The 20,517-nt window shown below is 41.5% G+C and overlaps 1 protein-coding gene across 1 annotated transcript in view; it reads left to right on the forward strand.

Annotated features, from left to right (window-relative positions):
• The window catches only part of IFIH1 (interferon induced with helicase C domain 1), a 35,369-nt gene extending 22,376 nt beyond the window's left edge, over positions 1–12,993 (forward strand). The window contains exons 7-16 of the mRNA XM_032803574.2: positions 360–577; positions 1,686–1,802; positions 2,414–2,537; positions 2,664–2,891; positions 5,055–5,311; positions 7,614–7,763; positions 8,964–9,125; positions 9,664–9,854; positions 11,614–11,707; positions 11,805–12,993. Coding sequence (XP_032659465.1) covers positions 360–577; positions 1,686–1,802; positions 2,414–2,537; positions 2,664–2,891; positions 5,055–5,311; positions 7,614–7,763; positions 8,964–9,125; positions 9,664–9,854; positions 11,614–11,707; positions 11,805–11,987 — 1,724 coding nt within the window. The 3' untranslated portion in view covers positions 11,988–12,993. The remainder of the gene's footprint in view (positions 1–359; positions 578–1,685; positions 1,803–2,413; positions 2,538–2,663; positions 2,892–5,054; positions 5,312–7,613; positions 7,764–8,963; positions 9,126–9,663; positions 9,855–11,613; positions 11,708–11,804) is intronic.
• The last annotated feature ends 7,524 nt before the right edge of the window (positions 12,994–20,517 follow it).

A 20,517-nucleotide genomic window follows, 5' to 3' on the forward strand; every position in this document is an offset into this window, starting at 1 on the left:
AAATAAATAATAAAGCACAGTTTGTTTGCACACGGTTAAAAAAGTGTGTTTCTGGGGTCCATTCTTGCAACAACAAAAGTCAGTTTATATAATGTAAAAAATTACTTTGCACTTTAATAGTGCTGTTTCAAACAGATTTCAAAGCACATTGCAATACATACACATACATAAACACAACCCTCTAGGGATATTGCATGAAATTTACTTTCTTTTAAAGCAGATACATTTTAGATCCCAAACAGATTTACAGGGTTCCTCTTCATTAGTAGCATGGTATCCTTTGCTGTAAGAGGACTAATTCACTCCAGTACTGCAGTCAAAGGAAATCTTAACCATTTTGTACTGGGTGTGTTTTCCAGACTTTTCTCTCATTGTTATTGATGAATGCCATCACACCCAGAAGGAAGCCGTCTATAACAATATAATGCGACGTTATTTAAAAGAAAAGATGAAAAACAATAGATTCAGAAAAGAAAACAAACCCCTGATTCCACAGCCTCAGATCCTGGGACTAACTGCTTCACCTGGTGTAGGAGGGGCAAGAACTCCTCAGAAAGCTGAAGAACATATTCTGAAAGTAAGTAGCCCTTAAGTTGCAAATCACCAAGAGAATATTATCTTATTCAAGCAAAATTCCTATTGAAGTAAGTATTTTGCTGTAAATGAATCCCCTCATTTTTGGTGGGTACATAAGACTGATTCTGTAAACCTTGTAAGTAAGTTGTCCCTTTGAAGTTAGTGAAATCATTTGCATGAGTAAGGATTTGCAGGATCTGGTAAACAGATAAGAATGGCTACACTTTATTATTAGAAACCTACAAATCCCATCAGTGCTCTGGAAGTTGTAGAGTACTGTCATGTCCTACAGGAACATGTTTGTTAGATGTGTTTTTTAGAGCTGCTGACATTTTCGAGCTTCAACATTTTCAGCATCTGTATTGAAAACTTATTAAATAGGATGTTTGGTTTTGGTTTAATTTTTGTGAAGAAATGTTGCAATTCAGATTTCTAAACTCTTGCAAATAGATTGCTACTGCTGATGTCATATACCTTTTGTTTTGTACATTGATGAAGATATAAATGTTTCCCTTTATCATCACTGAGATTAATATAATAGAGAGAAAATATTTTCTTACTGAAAACATCAAAAGTGAAACAATCTCTCAATCTGTGTAGTTAACAGGCAAATGTCTATATGTTTCATGTTCCAAAAAGGTCCAGGTCCAGCTCTTACTTTTATAATTACTCTCTGAAACCCAATTTCCTATATTCCACTTTATTATCCTACATGTATCCAAAGTCTTTTTGATCTAGATTTTTCATGTCTAAATCTTGATGTACGTTTTTTTTTCTCATCTCAAATTCCCATTTTGCAGTCTAAGCTGATAGTTACATTTGTTTGCTTTTTGTTTGTTTCCTCTGTACAGAAAGGCTCATCTTCAGTTTGCGATGTGGTTTGATTAGCTTATCTCAGATGCTTTTCCCACACTTCTTTACATTTTGCAGACCTATATAGGATACATAGGATGTGCACACTGTCTTTTTAAGGAAGAACTTAAATTAGATCAGATACCATGTTAAAACATGTATATAAATAAAGAAGGCACAGTATACTCATCCAACTGTTTATGTAGAATAACTCATAAAATATATGAAAAGTAAAACAAAAATCTTCCTTCTTCCAGATTTGTGCTAATCTTGATGCATCTAGACTCATGACTGTTGAAGAACATGTCTCCCAGCTGAAAGATCAGGTGAAGGAACCATATAAGAAGTTTGTGATTGCAGATGACAAAAGAAGGGTATGATGTTTTGTTTTTGTTTTTGTTTTGTTTTTGCAAAATCTAAGCAGTAAAGTACATTCATCTTGAAAGAGGTATTGACTGGAGTCAGGGTTTTTTAGGCCAACGCTATTGCCCTGCAGGTTGATAGTGATCCACAGTATTTCTACTCATCCAACAATAAATGAACTCTTTAGAAAAAGAAACAAAATGTATATATGTTGAAATTAATGACACACTGTATTTCTGTAGATGAATATCAAGCTGAATGTAAAATTTTTCTTTCCTTTTCAAAAGGGCTTTGGGTTGCTCTTATATTTTTGAGATAACAGAAAGAATAGTATTAATGTGGGGTCATAGTTAAGTTTGTGTTGTAAGGAAATCTGCATTACTTTATACTCCTTAGAAATGTATTATTTGGACAGTATAATATTTATGATGTCCTTAGCTATTCATTTCCTTGGCTTTAAGTGTTTAGATAAGCAAGTACCTTCAGCAACCTTAATTGTTTTTTGAAACAAATTTTTGTTTAAGGAATTTCCTATAGACAATATTAAACTGAAAAAGTCTGTTTTTGTTGCTGGCAGAATAACTATTGTAAGTTTAATTACTTTTTATCCATGTGCTTTTAGGATCCCTTTAGAGAGAAAATTACAGAAATCATGACAGAAATTCAAAATTATTGTCACCTCAACCCAACATTTGAATTTGGGACTCAGCCCTATGAACAATGGGCTGTTAAAGAGGAGAAAAAAGGTATTAAAAATACTTTAACATAAATGCATCATGACTTTGGACTTTGGGGGGTGTTTGAGCCATCTGTGTGGGCAGCCATACAAACAGACACAGATACAGATGTGTATATATATGTTCTGTTTTTAGCTGCAAAAGAAGAAAACCGTAAAGAACGTGTTTGTGCAGAGCATTTAAAGAAATATAATGATGCCCTGCAAATTAATGACACTATCCGAATGATTGATGCATACAACCATCTCAATAACTTCTATAAGGAGGAGAAAAGCAAGAAAACAACAGTAAATGAAGATGATGATGAACCAGTAGCATCAAAACTAGACGAAACAGATACGTTTCTGATAAAGTTATTTTACGGTAAGCATGAAATATACGGTGATACTTAGTCAAATCTGAAATCTGTGCAGCTGACTAGTATACACTGCTGACATTGTAATATATTATTTGCATTGGTACTTATTAGTTCATACACACTTCTGTGGCATTCAGTTCTATAGAGTTTGTATGTCACAGTATACTGTATAAAATATATTAAACACCTTGTCAGCATCATATGATATTTTCATGTCTAATGGTATATAGTGCATTGTACAAAAGTATATTCTCATATTCAAGATTTTGCATATTTCTGATACAAGCTCAGGAGATCATTTACCACACGTTAAGCAGAGTCTCTCAGGTACTTGATGTTTCTGGGGATTCATAATTGTGAGAAGCACAGTCTCTCATGTCTAGGTCACTGGTGTGAATCCAGTCTAGGTTGATGACTGAAACTTGTTGCTGTCAAATGGTTGTTTGATGGGCTATGTGAAGTTCTTCAAACATGATCATTAAATCCTCTGCCCTTCTTCTTAGGCTGCCAACAAGAACAACTGTGACTGCTAATTGTAGGAGTGGTTCTGTCATGTGGATAGCTGTTTGGTAGTCTTGGCCTATTTGCAGCTAGACTAACATTTTTTAGTGCAATAAATAAGGCAAACTGTGCTTCTGATTTGTTATGGCTCTTTGAATTCAAACCCTATTTGTGCCAAAAAAACCACACACCATATTTTTACTTTTCATTCAGAGGAGAAAGTTCTGGTTATTGTTAATATAAATTACCATAGACCTCAATGGGAACAGGATCAGACCGACTGATAATTTGGACTAAATCCTAGTTGCCTTCTAGAATTTAGAAGTGTGTGTTAGGTTCTTTGTTGCTATAAATACAACCCCTCTGTGCCTTCACCACCACATATGCGCACATCACAGAGAGCCAGGAAAAATAGCTTCCTAATAGAAATGGCTTTTTACTAAAGATAAAGCATACTGGAAACCTGGGGGATATTCTAAAGAGAAAAGGCCCCGTCAAATTAGGCCATGAAATTTAGGTTTTGTGAAACCACGCTGCAAAGCCAAACTTATTATAAAGATTTGTAGTAAAATATTTAATAGCATCTTAAATATCCCTGGTCCTTACAGAATATAGATAACGTGTTATTGTAGATAAGCCTCAAAGAGATAATAGGCACAACAGTCACAGTAGAAATGTTTGATATATTTTTTTTTTCAACTTTCAATGGAGGAAGATTTATATTTAAAGGAAATCCCTTCAGATGTTTGCAGCCTGAACATGTCAACGTCGGGTTAATACCTGAGAACTAGAAAGTTAAACAGCTCAGAAAGTAAAGCTTAGTAGACTAGCCTGTTTTTCATTGCCAAAAGTCAATGAAATACTGTTCCCTAATGAGGGAACAGTAAATTAAAAAATCTATTCCATTGTATTACTGAAGGTGGCATTAGTGACACTGGGAAGGAAATTTATTTTTACATTAATTTTTCTCTGTTGTTTAAGACAGGGGATTGCCTATGGGAGGTGGTCCTTACTGTAGATTTCACTGTGTAATGGTTTTAATTAATTAGAGTGCCTAAAGAAACTTGTCACACCTCCAATATTTGATTACATTCTAAGATCATATTAATAAGTCTCATTCCCTCAAAAAAGCACATTATGTGTGATGGAATTCACTATATTCTCCTCCCATGCTGTGGCAAACATATCGTGTAGTGAACGTGTCTAAGGCCATTCCTCGTAAGGCACTGAACGTATAATGTTTTTTTTCAGACAATAAGCCAAACCTGGTGCTTCTTACATGCAATGGAAATTGTCAGTGCGGGGCATCCTTACAAGGGTGCCTCAATGGGCCTGGCCTCTGTCCTCTCAAAGCCACCACCCCAAAAATGCACTCCAGTTGTAAGGTCCAGTGTGTGTTAATGTAGGGATTTTTAATATAAAGCCTGCCAACACTTCTCAAGCTGTTTGGTAGATTAGTATAAGGGCTAAAGTATTGTTTATACTTGAGATCCCAAAAATGTTGTAACATAAAGTACTTTGTAAAGTAAATTGCTGTGTCGCTGCCCTTCATACTGTGGTGTGAATTAGCTTGTATGGGAGAAATATAAATTCATTCTGCTTTTTGACTTTCCTAGAGCATTTATTTACATGGTGGCATCTTGTTGATTTTATATTTATTTTTACAGCAAAAAAGAAACAGCTGAAAGAGTTGGCTAGAAGGCCGGAATATGAAAATGAGAAGCTGACACAGTTGCGAAACACCTTAATGGAGGAGTTTACAAAGACTGATGAAGCTAGAGGAATTATCTTCACAAAGACTCGGCAAAGTGCATTTGCCCTTTTTCAGTGGATTAAGGACAACACAAAATTTGAAGAAGTGGGAATTAAAGCTCACTACCTTATTGGAGCTGGGCATAACAGTGAATTTAAACCCATGACTCAGGTAACTCTAATAGAAAATGTAATGAAAGGAGTGGTGTTAAAAATGTGTTTATATTTAAAGGAGGCAGCTTGTCTTAATTGTTAGAGCAGAAGACTGGGAGTCAGGAGACCTGAATTCTAGTCCCACATTTGTGTCTGACTTTGTGCAATCTTGTTCAAATCACCTACCTGCTTTGTGTCTCATTTCTCCATCTGAAGAGTGGGGGGCACTCATAGCCACCTTTTTGTAAAGCACTTTGAGAGGCCTAGTTGAAAAGCATTACATAAGTACTAAGTGCTATTCATATTTTAAAATACATTTGTTGAAAACTAGACCATCCTGCCCTCACTTATCAGCTGAGTCCTGAGATCAGAATTCTGAGCTATCTCTTCACTGACAAGGAGTGTTTTGACCATGTTACAACTAACACTCCATTAGTTATCATGCAGTACAAACATAGTGGAGACAAGACACTGTAGCCGTGTACGGCGGAAGGTATAGTGCTGATCCTGCTACCTCCTGGTGTAAATTCCAAGTGCCTGGTCTTCTCTTCATTATCTCACTCTAAAATTCTATCATGCATTAGTTATCTCATAACAAAACACCTTTGTGTCAATGAAGACAAGGTTCCCCTAGAAGAGATGATCTTACAAAGGGCAAATGAGTAGGGATTGTTGGGAATTTTCTGCTTTGGGTCTTTGTAATGTCACCTCTTCCAGGGAAGAACCCAGAACTCTGTATTAATGGTCCCTCCTGCAAACACCACCGAGAGCAGCACTTAATGGTCCTACTCACAGCAATTAGAACTATCCCCAATTGTTTTCAAAGCATTGGGCTCACAGAAGTGAGTAGATTTTCAAATAATGGGCAGAATTCCACTTGACTAACTCTCAGTACAAGCCAACTGATATCAGTGAACTGACTTCTGTCATTTGTTACATCTGTACAAACCCTGGAGTTCAGTGGGGCAGCCTGGGCAGGACAGACCTAGGCCCTTTATAGATATAGATATAGATATAGATATATAGATAGATTGGCACCAAAATGGGATATTAAACTAATTTTTGTAAAATACAATTTATCCTTTAAAATTGTATTTTAAGAGACCAAAAAAAATAGCTATTGTCATATTTAATATTAAATTGAAAAGAAAAGAGTTGTAATGTTATTGACCTCTGTCTGTCCCTTGTATTGCTGTTTACTTAATTTGCATAGGCCCATATGCTTCACACCAGGGCTGGATAATTATTGAATGAGAAATTGCCAAAATTCACAATGAATGTTATTCACAATGAATCACTCAGTTTGGTTTACTTCATGCTATTCTGTTTGTTGACTGTGCTTTCTCTGTGACTTTCTGCAACCAAAAATTATTCAGATTTCAAAAATGAATGTTCTAATTGGTTAAATTTTCCCTTTGTATTCCTGTTCTAGCTCCGAATGAGACTATCATTTCAGCACTTTAAAAAACAAGTGTGGTTTACATGCTAGACAGAACCAATTTACATCAGGGTTTCTCAGTTTAAAAATATGTTAGGAATTGTTCCCTCAGAGACATGATTCTGGTTTATATGAAGATTTTTTGCAATATGGTATAATGATAAAAGAGCAAACAGAGCTTTTCTTTGAAAGCCTCTAGATTCTAAAGTTGAACAGAGCATGTAGAAAGATTTCAAAAGATGTCACATGTCCCTGCACACAAGATTGTTTTGTTCTGAAAGTCTGGTCAGTGCTCCAGTTTTTTCATTGCCAAGTCACTATGCTGTTTATCTAAAGTAGAAAATTTTACATTAAAATATTATAATTCTTATAAGGAAATTAAAAAAATCTTTTGGGCCTGGTTATTGAGGTGCTGAGCCCTATCACTCCAGTTGAAATCAGCGATAGTGGCAGATGTTCGCAGCACCTCTGAAAATCAGGACTTTATTTTTTTTTTCTATCAGTGCTGCTGTTAATGACAGAAAAAGAGCCAGTATTGTCCAACCGCACTGACACTTCTTAGTTCACTAGCATTATAGGGTGAAATTTTCCACATTTGGGCATTTAACATTAATATTATGTGCTTAAATAAAAGTGACCTGTTTTTTTTTTTTCTTTTTCAAAGATGTTGTGCATCTGCAGTACCTATTTGTCAGCAGTGTAGTTTCTTATCCCCTTAAAAAATGCCTAAATATGGTGCCTCATATTAAGTGCCCAAGTTTTCAAACTTTGGCCATAAGTCTCTGAACTTTTTAAAGAAAGGAAAGGGTGACTAGTTTTAGGTGCTGGAAGTTAACACTGAAAGTTAATATATTGAATCGAATTCATGGAATTGTTTTTACAGAATGAACAAAGAGAAATAATTAGTAAATTTCGTGCTGGAAACGTCAACCTACTTATTGCTACTACTGTGGCTGAAGAAGGCCTGGATATCAAAGAGTGTAACATAGTTATCCGCTATGGTCTTGTCACCAATGAAATAGCTATGGTGCAGGTATGTCGATTTACAACATGGATCTTTTTTTTTTTTCAATATGATTTGTATTTGTGGTTGTGTTTTTGTTGTGGTTTTAAATAAGGTGGTTATTTCTCATTGTCGTGCCTAAAAACGAAAATAACTTTTTTCTGTCAGGAGGCGGATTGGAGGTGATACACAGGAGCGATGCGCTCTCTGATGGTTGTTTTTACATCAGTTTAAGACTAATGATGATTTTTTTAGAATTGTACGTATCATATTTGGAGCAAATCTTGGGAGCCTTGCAGACTAAATGGGAAGGTGGTCAGAGAGGTGTTCTGCACAGTTGTATACTAAGGCCATTTCCATGCATCATCCTCTGCCTGTGCACAGTGTGAAATTCACCTAGGTGCAAAGTGCCTGCGCAAAGCTCTTCGCAATATTTAAGATCTGTGGTGGCCCTTCCTGAAGATAAGAGGGAGGATGGGCAGAGCAAATGTGAAGGGCTGGCCTTTGCTCCCTTGTACTGTGTTGGAAAAGGGGCTCGAGAAGGAGAAGTGTACCCACCACTTCTGTTGATTTAATGAGCTTTTATTTACTAACTCTTTCCCATCCCCAGCACCCAACCAAGATAAATGAGAGAGGTTTTTAATGGGAAAAAATTCTAAATTATTCACTGACAATATTAATTATTTGTATTGCATCGGAACCTGGAGGCCCCAGCCCTGGAGTGCTAGACAGAGTACAAATAGATAACAAAAGACACCCATGCTCAGAAAAGTTTACAGTCCAAGTAATGAACAGAATATAGCTTTGTGAAGGCATTTGCTGTGGTAAATAACACATGCAAAGGAACACTTGCATCCCAAAATACCACTGTGCCAATGCTAGAATTTTATGTGTGAACTAATTTGGGGTTTGTGTTTGCAACACTTTTTGTTTGTTTGTTTGTTTTTCTGGGCAAAACTTAGGTTCTGAGTTTCAAAGATTTTGTCTCATGATCCCTTTAGCACCATATCTCCTTAACACCCACTTGCTAGGTGTTTTATCTTTAATGGACTACAGAAGCATCCCAAGGTATTAGAATGCTGTTTATCCAAGAGCCAGGTGAATAATCTTTAACTGCAAATATGCTGCACAGGAATTCTTATTCTCTTAACTGAACATCTTTAGTTACATGAATATGGCCGAGCAAAGGACTGCGCAGGATTTCTAAGCCTATGTTTCTTGCAACTGCAGGCCCGGGGTCGAGCTCGAGCTGACGAGAGCACCTATGTACTGGTGGCATCAGGTGGATCGGGAGCTGTTGAACGTGAAAATGTTAATATATTTCGTGAGCAAATGATGTATAGAGCTATTCGACGTGTCCAAAGGATGCGACAGGAGGAATATTTAAATAAGGTATTGCCTCTGACTCCTACTTTTGTCTTATAAAGAGAAACAGGTCTGTTTCTTGAAGATTAAAAGAAACATTGTCAACACAAAATCTTATTTAAAAAAAAAAGTTAAATGTAATATCTGGTATGACAGTTACCCCCAATTCCTCATGCCAATATTTATTTTACAACCACATTTACCTGTTTTTAAAAGAACATTTTCTCTTTCCTGTTGATGACAATAGAAAAACCCACTTGAACTAAGTGAACCTGACTATGAACAAAGTAAAGTAACTGAAAATTTAGTGACAAATACTATTCTCAAATCTCTATGACAGTAGTTTTAGGAGTTAATTGTAACGAGAGCTAGACATAAATTGTTGGGCAAAAGAGTGATTTTAAAGTTGACTGTGTCCTTTTAACTGTATCCATTTCCAGAATCTGTATTCATTGCAAGTGTATGGCGTTTTGGAAGTAAACTTGGAAATAAATCTTTCAGTTCTATAGATCTGCTGCTGTAGCTTCAGCAGACTATGACAGTGTTGTTGTTGTTCTGCTTATAGATTCAGGGCTTTCAGATGCAAAGTATAATGGAAAAAAAAATGAAGGCGAAGAGAGATCAGCTTAAGACTTACAAGGAAAATCCATCACTAGTAACTTTCCTTTGTAAAAATTGCCACAAACTGAAATGTTCTGGAGAAGACATACAAGTTATAGAAAATATGCATCATGTCAATGTGAAAAAGGAGTTCCAGTAAGTGTTACCCAACTACTTGTTCTCTTTGAGGAAGGAACCAGTTTTACTGTCATTATGTCTGCAAAGAGCCCGTAACATCACAGCTGCTATAAAATAAAATATCAAAGTATTTTGGGGGATATGTCAGCCAAATTCTGGCTAGTAAGAAATGGAGAACTCATTCCTCAGCTACACAAGGTTTTGGTGCAGCTGAGGAGGTGGTGGGGCATGGTGGCCCTAAGCTAAATAGTGGATGAAATATCAATAAATGAAAAAGATTAGGTTCCAGTTGCAATATGGACTAGGTCACTTTGTATAGACTGCCTGTAATTAACAATCCAACCAGCAACCGAAAATGCTAAGTACTTGCAATATTGCAAACTGCAATACAGCATGTTTATATTTCCTTTTGTTTTCTGTTTTAGCAGTTTTTTTTATATTAAACTTGCAACTTTAATGTTAAGCTAATTTTTAACTTCTGCATATCATCAAGAGATAGAAAAGCGAAAAAAAGTTGTGCAATTATTTTTGGAGTCAGTTTTAAACATTACGGCTTTGTAGATTGAAGACAATAAAATAGCTATGGTACTATGCAGTTATATAACTATAGCTGTAATACTGTAATTGCTGAGCTCCATAATACCATAAGGTGAAACTCACCCAATACAAAGGGGTCTACACAGGGCCCTGTATGCTAGCCAAATGCTGCTTAGACCTTGGTGCTGGGCGTAGAACAGTGATCCTAGGATGTTGCATGGGCATGTGGTGTGTGTTGGGGTAAATTTCACCCACTGATCATAATGTAACAGAAACACTATTAGAAATGTCTTGCTGCAGGTGCACAAAAGAAACTGTAATTGCTTACAATAGAGTGTGTGTGTGTGTGTGTGTTATATTTCCAATTTATCAATCAATTATTCTTCACTGTGAACTAGCTCTATATCAGACTCCTCCCGACACTTGGGCACTTCCCCAAAAGTTACTCTTGGTTGAAACCACTTGCTGAAGGTTTCAGTCTAGGAGAACGTTTGAGAATGTTTGAGAAAGTGAAAATGGGGAGTTAGAGAAAAGTTGAGCAGGAGCTGTAAATATTAGTATGGTATCTATGGTAGCAAAAAGATAAGGAGGCCCCACAAAGAGCTCAGTAAGCAGCCTACCACCTTGTTAGCATAATGTTGGCAGCTGCCTACCCAAGCACGAGATTAGTAATTCTTTTAACACTTCCACATAGCCTAGGAACGCCAAACATCAAGCACTCAGTAGAATAACTAGCAGAATGAAATACATGCACTCTGTAGCGTTGTATTTTCAGAACCAGGCACAGCTCTACATTGAGAGGAAATAAAGAAGCAGGACCACCCGCTCCCACACGCTATTTCTCCCAAAGCTCCATGGCACATAGAGTGAGCTAGCTGCACCATCATGTCTGAGGGTGTAGCACGCTCTCCTTTCTAAGGAGGGTGTGCTCTGATGGCCAGTATGTAGAGAAGGGAGGGTCAGTTATGGCACCACTTCTCCCCTGACTCCTAAGTAGGAGCTACCAGAGCGTAGCTACTACACTCAGAGGTGCATACAGAGTGCAGTTGGCATTGTCTTGCCCTTGCATTGTCTTGTACACACACAAAGGTCAGTCAGAGTTTATGGCAGCAGCTCTAGTATAGCCATTTTACATCCACATCTTACTTCAGCAATTATGGTCTCAGTGTACTGTATTTAAGACCATCTCTGCTGTAAAAAGGATAACGCAATCTGATTAATCTTTCCTGTCCATTTTCAGGGACCTTTACAGCATAAGAGAAAATAAAACACTGCAAGAAAAACATGCTGATTACCAAACAAATGGTGAAATTATCTGCAAAGACTGTGGGCAAGTAAGTGTGTGTTCCCTTTTTCTGTTTTCTGCCAATATATTTCTGTCTGATCACACTGAATATTTTAACTGAAATACAACCTCCTTACTTTTTTCAGGCTTGGGGAAATATGATGGTGCACAAAGGTGTAGACCTGCCTTGCTTAAAGATCAGAAATTTTGTAGTTGCGTTCAAGGATAAGAAAACCTCAAACAAAATTTTCAAAAAATGGGGAGAGCTTCCAATCAAGTTCCCTGTCTTTGACTATGCAGAGCATTATGTTTCCAGTGACGAAGATTAAGAATTCATACAAGGATGTAAAGAAATGAAAATACTCAGCATTATTTTGACTGCTATAATCAGACACCCTTTTTGCATATAGAAGGCCAAATTTTGCATCCTACAGACTGTTGAAGGCCTTGAATGAAGTAAAACTACTGTGTGTGAAGAAGAAGGACATGGAGAGGAGAGAGGACTATGCTTTCTGGCAGCTGTTTACACTCCAGCATGCAGTGGAGGTTTGGGATGGGTTGAGGAAAAAGAAGATCTCATGGAGTCAGGCTTAGTGTGGGTCCACAGAACAAACCTACTCTACCTACACAGCAGAATCCAGTCAATTATCAAGGTTTCCCTTATATTTTTTTAATTGCAGCTGTCATTTTTATTATTGTAGTAAGTGCCTTTCGCTGGCTGAGACTTTCTTCAAATAGCCTTTCGCTGGCTGAGATTTTCTTCAAATATTTTGGGGGTTTTATTTCAAGAGACGCTTTTTAAAAAGATAATTTGATTATAGTTCAAATGTGCTGAAAGCAGGGATTGGGAATCGGTTTTTGGTGACACAGCAGCGGAAGTGGAGTACAGGGTATGCAAGAGTTGTTGAGGGCCACTGACTCCTAGATTTGGTCTAAGCTGGTCATTTTCCTCACCTCGTTCCTCATGCTCTCATTGCTGCTACCCAGAAGCACAGGTGACCTTGCTGTCTCTACTTCTACACTATGTCCTGAAAGAGGAGGCCAGTGAGGGGAGTAGATTTACCTAGTGTTGTCTCCCAGAATGCTCTATTTCTCTCCCTTTATGCCATCAGCTGGCGACTCCCAAAAGTGTTATGTGGTCAGACTAAAACTAAACTACTATTAAAACATGCTTTGAAAAATCACCGTATTTAAACCCATTTAAATATCCAGCCTCTCAAATTTCAGAGCTTCGGTGACAAATATAACTTTACGTGTGCAGTAACATGAAAAGACTATAAAATGTTCGAGATAAAATAATGTAGCCCATTAATAAATAATCTCTGTAAACTGTGATACAGCTTATTTCCTGTCACCATTAGTGCATACATATTCATATACAGTAATTGTTGAAGCTTTTCTTCATGACTTTTTTTTAAACGTGGTGTAAAATCCTGGTCCTATTTGAAGTTGATAGCAAAACTCCTATTGATTTCAACAGGGGCAGGATTCCACCCTTGCAATTTAAAGTGCAGCTCTGCTCTAAATAGTGACTTCAGAAATGGCATCATATGGTTCTATATTTGTCTCATTGACCAATTACATATTTTCTCATCTTACAAGTAAGATAACTATGGGTCTTGTCTTGTCTTCCTAAATGTCAGCGTTGTAAACTCAACCTGGGATCTCTGAAAGTAAAGCTGTGTTCTTTCTGGCTTGAGCATCATTGCTGGTAACCCTGACCCGCATAGGCGCCGACTGTATGGGTGCCTCGGGGCTGCAGCACCCACGGAAAAAATAATAGTGAGTGCTGAGTACACACCAGCAGGCTCCTCCTTCCCTCGTTAGCACCAGGCCCCAGCGATCAGTTCGTCCCCATCCCCCGCAATGCCTTCCACCGACCGCCATCAGCTGTTTGGCGGGGTGCTGGTGGAGGATTGGGAGGTGGGCCTGGATGACACATGGCCCAGATGTAGGAAGTGGAATGGGCAGGATCAGCCCCTTCCAGCCACTGAGACGCTGTTCTGCAGTCCTGCTCAGCAGTTGCCTGAGAGAGCATGGCTGGGGAGGTGACTCCCGCTGCCTGCCCGGGCTCAGGTGCTGGGGTCCTTGGCAGCCGAGCCAGGTGGGGAGCAGAAGCCACCTCCTCCCTAGCCAGGCTTTCTCAGGCCACTGCCGGGCAGGGCAGTGACCAGGAGGGGCTAGCATTAAAAGTGAGGGAGAGCAGCAGAACGTGCCAGGATGGCAGGCGCAGCAAGAGGACAAAACGCACCCCCCAGGCAGGTAACATGGGGCAGAGAGAGTGCAGTGGCCCTGGGGCTGGGCACAGGGACACACACACATGACCTACCCTTTTGCTTGTGCCCCCCCACTATGGGGAGGCACCAGTTGAATATGGGGCACTCTCGAGGAAGGGATTGGGGCAGGAAGAGGTTGGGCGGGGGTGGGGCTTTGGGGGAAAGGGTGGAGTGGGGGTGGGGCCTAGGACAGAGCAGGCCGTCAAACATCCCCCAGGAAATCTGGAAGTCGGCGCCTATGCTGACCCGAATGAGATCTGCAAAAGTGCAGTTGAAGTGCATCTGCATTGTTCTGCAACTGCAGGTGAAGATCCTGCAGTTGAAACATAGTTAAAAATTCCTTTTGATTATACACAAGACAGAAAGTAATCCAGCTCATTCTCTCATACGTATACCAGCTTTATGTTGCTAACAGAAGTAAAAAGTAGTATGCACTTGTTTTTGTTATTAAAGAATCAGTGTCCACAAGGAGCAGCTCTGTTGAATTAGGACTTCTGACCACACTTTAGGCATATTAAATTGTTACATAAAAAAGCAACATTAATTATGAATTGCAGAAAATAGTAGCATAACACAGGTATCAACAAACTGTGGTATGGAACAATGGTAAATTTTAATTTACATATCTCAATGTCTATTCTGATAGGCTCATCTGAGGTCTATATTGTTTTATTTAAATTCTTGCCTCAGTCATTCAGATAACTCATGGGAAGCTCTGCTGATTGACTCAAGTCAATTTTAGTATTTGCCCCTTTAATATAATTGTGCATTAAAATGTTAATATTTAAAAATACTACTAAACTAAATTTCATAATAGATACGGAGAAATATCCAGGTATTTCTTATTAAAACATTTAGATAACACGTAGTAGTACCTGCCTACAGTGGTGCTGTCTCACTGAGCATCAAGTTTTTTATTAACACTCAAGATAAATGCTGAATTTGGCTTCACCTCAATCAGTCTCTACCATGTTTCAATTAAACTGAATGTTCTGCCTCTCATACATGTCATCTCTAGAAAGAAAGATGTTGTGTAGTTTTACTGTAATATTGTTAGCAGTTAAAGTGAAGTTGATCCCAGTTCAGCACTCTGACTACTACTAGGAACTGTTGGTTATTCTGCACTGGCTGAGATCACATTTTACAAGCCCAAATACACATGTATGCATGGCAATGAATGGAGGTTATATCATACACATAGATTTGGCTTCTGGTGAATAAGTCATCTATGCTGTGCCATCATACATGTGATTTATGGTATGGCCCTTGCTAGCTGTTCTATCATAGCCAACTAAGCATGTGTGACAGCCTCATATCATACATAACCTATAATACCAAATACTGAAGCTCCAGTTCACATATTGGCTAGGCAATTTCCGCTCCAGTGCATTTGTTCACATATGGTGTTGTAAAACTCACATTGCTCATCCAGGAAGTGCGAAGTTGTAAAGATAGGACTAAATTGTCATATCTGTATCTGCTAGTTTTATCTCCATTTATTGCCTTGTGGTCTCAAAGTCCTCCAGGAGAGTGACAAATCTACACAAGGTTCCTGATTGTATTTTGCACTTAGAGCTCTGATTTTACTGACAGATGTGGAGAGGAAAAAAACATGTCTAATTATTAGGAATTTGTCTAGCTATGTTTGTGGATTCTTAAGAGTTCTGCTAAGGGTTAACTGTAAGTTAGGCTTCCATTGATTTCCTTCTGCTCTAGATTTTAGTTATATTTTGTATTTTCCCATCCACTTTTGGTCAGGTGTCCTGCACACAACACACCTGTATGCCTCCATTTCTTCATCTGTAAAATGGGGATAATACTTCACCTGCCTAACTGGCACAGGTGTTGTGAAGAGTAATTAGATAATGTCAGTAATACACTTTGAATGTGAAGAGAGAGTGACAGGTGTACTGTCAAAATTTTGGAACGTCAGTACCTAAAGTTAGGCATCTAAATACACAGGTTTGGGCACCTGATTCAAGAGGGCCTGTGTTTACAGAGCAGATGAGCCTCTGCACTTCCAAAGGATATTTGGCTCTCCGAGTTTCATATGACCCTCACCCTATATACAGTAGTGATACCACCTTCCTTGATTTCACTGCTGCTGCATTTCCCAGTGGTACTGGCTGTCTACTCCTTCCTGTTAACGCTACTTCCTATCTCCACCCACTAGGACCTCACTGGCTTGGGTGGATGGTGACTCTACTGTCAGTTAAGTACCTTCCATATCAGGATGTCCTAAAGGGACAGTGTCAATATGTTCTTTTTATTTTAGCTGAATGTTACAGTAACTAGAAGCTTAGGAAGCTGACCTCCTAGGCTCAGAGCATGTGAAATTGCCATGGGGTGGAGCAAACAGGCCTAGAAACTACATTGAAGTTGTTGCTCATTCAATGTGAGGTTCCCCTTTGTTCATGCCCTAATACAGCAAGGAAGAGCCAGGCCTAGATTCTCTTAGCAAAGGAGGGCTGCTTACATAACATTTTGCTCCTATAACATTTCTCCAAAGCTGTACATATGGCATGTCAAAAATGTGATTCTAAGGGCAAAATTCTCCCTTCGTATTTACATTGATTCAATTCATATGTGTTCTCCCTAAATATGTACAGTTGTCAGTGACATATGCAGGGAGAGCTGAATGGTAGAGTCCAGATCTGTTGCTCTGAGAGAGTTTTGCCTTGTGTACTGAGATCTCCAAAGCTGCTCTTTTGTGTATTACTCAGCAGTCTGAAATGCAAAACATTATTTTCTGTTTTAACTAACTTTTGATGTAAGAGCCCAAGGGCCTAGACCCAGAATTTGCAGGATTTGAGGCAGACACTATTGCTTTGTTTCCTTCAAGGGTCCAGGCAGGGTTGCCACCAAGAATTATTGAGGGAGGTAAGTCTGCAGGAAGGCCTGCCCTAAGGAGCATGAGCGACAGCCATCTGTGATTCCTTGATTGGCTGGCACTCCACATATAAACCAAGCCATTCTGGGTGCTTCTGCCTTAGATCCCACTCACTGTGACTTGCCTTGATCCAAGACTTCCAGCTTTCAGACTAGGCTCACCTCCTGACCCTGATCCTGGGTTTACCATCTAAGACTTAAGACCATTGCTGATCAAGGCCCTGGCCTGTCCCAACCCTGATTCTCACCTCATGCTCTCAGTTTGATAACAGACTCTGACTTCGTGTTTCTGACCTGACCTGACCTGGCCTGGCACTGGATTGATCTTTCTCTCACTCCTATACTGAGCAGCTCAGTCCACGTCCACAGGCTGCCCATGACCCAGCTCTGACATTCACACTCTCCTACTTCCATGCTCCTGCTTCTATCTCCTTATTGTAAACCTAAAGATTACTGTTCTTCGAGTGATTGCTCATGTGTAAGCAGGGCCGGCGCTTTCATTTAGGCGACTTAGGCAGTCGCCTAGGGCGCCAGCATTATGAGGGGGGTGGCATTTTGCCAGGGGGGCAGCAGGCGGCTCCACTGGAGCTGCCGCAGTCGTACCTGCGGAGGGTCTACTGGTCTCGCGGCTCCGGAGACCCGCGCGCGGGGTGGCGAAATGGCCCAGCGCCTAGGGTGCCAGAAATCCTGGCGCCGGTCCTGACAGTAAGTATGCGTGCTCGCCACGTCCGCCAGTGCTGAAAGTTTTTCCCTTAGCAGTACCCGTAGTGGGGGAGCACCACTGCAACCCCTGGAATGGTACCTCTATATCATGCTATAAGGGGAGCTGTGCACTCTCCCTGCGCTCAGTTCCTTCTTGTCGCCAGTGAAGGTAATCGGAACTTCATGCTCCAGCTTTGCTGCAGCTTCTCTAGTTAGCCTTAGTAGTACAGTTCTTCAATAGTGAAATAGTTTCTACAGTTAGTCGTCTGGGCTCAGGGCATGCCCCATGCCCCAGGCTTCAAGTCGTGTGACTCCTGTTCTATGCCAAGAAGTGAAGAAGTGATCCGCACATGCAGTGTCTCCGCTGCTTGGGCGAAACCCACGTAAGTGAGCACTGTAGGATCTGTAGATCTTTCAAACCACGGGCTAAGAGGGAGAAGGACATTAGACTTTGCGCTCTCCCAATGGAATCAGCGCTGACCCCGGCACCGCCACACCGAACGAATTTGGTGCCCAGCACTGCGTCTTCGGTATGGAGCGAAGTTCCCTCCACTAGCCAGCATCACTGTCCTGCAAAGAAGCAAGGGAAGACTCGGCAGCGCCGAGAGAAAGATAGGGATGAGGCCAGACCCGATCTGGGCAGCCCGTGATCCCTCTCAGGACCCAGGCCTCCGACTCGCTTTGAGCAGAGCAGCCTGGTCCCATCCACGGGTGCCTCCCCTGAGGGGGAGGATGCCGTCGATGCCAGAGGCGGCACAGACCACACATGACATTTTAACCCTCCCGGTACCCGGAGTGCCGCCTGAGACAGGCCCCCGGTCTGAAGGGAAGCAACCACTGGGAGCACAACAACCCTCCCCGACACAGCACAGCCCTCTACCCCACTTAGGCTGACTGGCTTGCCGCCTGTGATGGAGCCTCAGAACTCCTCTATTCCCCGCGACCGGGGACACAGGTACTGGGATAAGTGGCACCGAATCTCCTCCTTGCGTCAAAGCTACTGAAGCCGATCCCATCACCGCCAACGTAGATGCTCCGACTTGAGCTCCCACTCTACCAAACATCGCGCATGGGACTCATCTCATGATTCACCAGCACCAAAGCATTGTAGCTCCAGCCACCGGGGCGAGTACAGAAGCAGTACCGATGGGTACTGATCTTTGTCCTCGAGGTCCCAGTCATGTGGACGGTACCCTCGTGGGCACCATCACTCATGTCGCTCCTAGGTTACCGTGCAGTCATCGATGACCTCTGTGTCAGCACCCAGCCGCCCGTCTCCAAGTTGTGAGGCTCTACGAGAGCAAACTGCACTGCCTGGCACCCAAGTCCATCAGTGGCACGGAACACTGTGGCAAGGGCAATGGTGTCAATGGGCACCGTGGCCACAGATCCCTGCCCAGGCAAGACCCCACTCAGTGGCAGGAACGTCTCAGGCTCCTTCGGCCTCCCCTCCGTGACAGAGGGAGAAATCAACAGGTCCTGAGCCAACGGCACCGCGCCCAGACTCTGACCTGGGGATCAACCCACCGTTACCATCTTACATCCTAGACTTTGTGCAGGTACCCTCTCTGGCACCGGAGGATACCATAGCGGCACCACCGCCCGTCCCACAAGAGGACTTCAGGGCTCACCAAGAGCTCCTCAAGCAGGTGGCATCCAATCTCCAGCTCCTGGCTAAGGAGATGGAGGAGCTGTCTGACTCCCTCTTTAATGTACTGTCATCCTCAGCACCAGGCCGTGTGGCCCTACCTCTCCACCAGGAGGTAGCCAATATCTTGACTATCCTGTGGCAATGCACAGCTTCCTGGTCCCCCATCTCCAAGAAAGCAGAGAGGAAATACTTCGTACCAGCTAAGGGCCACGAATACCTGTACTCCCACCTGACACCTAAATCCCTGGTGGTAGAGTCAGTTAATCACCAGGAACGTCATGGTCAGCCTGCACCCACCCCTGAGAACAAAGATGCCAGGAGACTGGACACGTTTGGCAGGAAATTTTATTCCTCATCAAGTTTCCAGCTCAGGGTGGCCAATTACCAAGCCCTTCTTAGTCAATATGACTTCAGTTTATGGGGGTTCCTACCAAAGTTCACCTCTCCTTCCAGAGCAGGACAAAAAGGAGTTCAAGGCTCTGGCAGAGGAAGAAGAATCAGCGGCAAAAGCAGACCTGCAGGCAGCATCAGACACGGCAGACACAGCAGCCCGTGCAATGGATTCTGCCATATCCATGCACAGGGCATTGTGGCTTCTCCTGTCCTAACTGTCCACAGAGTCCCAATCCTTGATGCAGGATCTTCCCTTCAATGGGAAAGCATAGTTTGCTGACCAAACTGACATCTGCCTGCATGAGATGAAAGACTTCTGTACAACCCTGCAAACCTTGAGCCTGTATGTCCCTCCAGCGAAGGACAAGCCTAGGCCACAAACTTTGGCTCCTCCTGCTAGGGGTAGATATGAGCCCCCGTCTAAGAGACCGAGGGAATAGAAATGTAGGTCCCACTATCAGTCCCACTTGGCCCCACAGCCTGGCTCCTCGAAGGGCAAAAGGCAGAAAAAGAGGTGGTTTTGACTTTTTGTGGGGGGCCACTGGACTTGTTGCCAGGGAGACCCCGCTGTTAATAAAGTTTGTGTTCTGCAACTGTTTATTTGCCTTCCGAGTGGAGTGGTCCCAGATAACGCTGGACCAGTGGGTCCTCAACACTATTTCCAAGGGCTACACATTGCAGTTCACTTCATCCCCCACTCTGGGTGAGCCTCGGGGACCCGGAGCAGGCCTGTCTCCTAGAACAAGAGATGGCACGTCTCCTCCACCTGGGGGCAGTGGAAAGGGTACTGGTAGAGTATCAGAACAAGGACTTCTATTCCCGGTATTTCCTGATCCCAAAGGCAAAAGGGGAGCTCAGGCCCATCTTAGACCTCCGGGATCTCAACAGTTTTATGGTCTGTTACAGGTTTCGTATGGTATCCCTGGCCTCTATCATCCCCCCTCTGGA

Source organism: Chelonoidis abingdonii, chromosome 10, assembly GCF_003597395.2.
Source record: "Chelonoidis abingdonii isolate Lonesome George chromosome 10, CheloAbing_2.0, whole genome shotgun sequence".
Classification (NCBI taxonomy): Eukaryota; Metazoa; Chordata; order Testudines; family Testudinidae; genus Chelonoidis; species Chelonoidis abingdonii.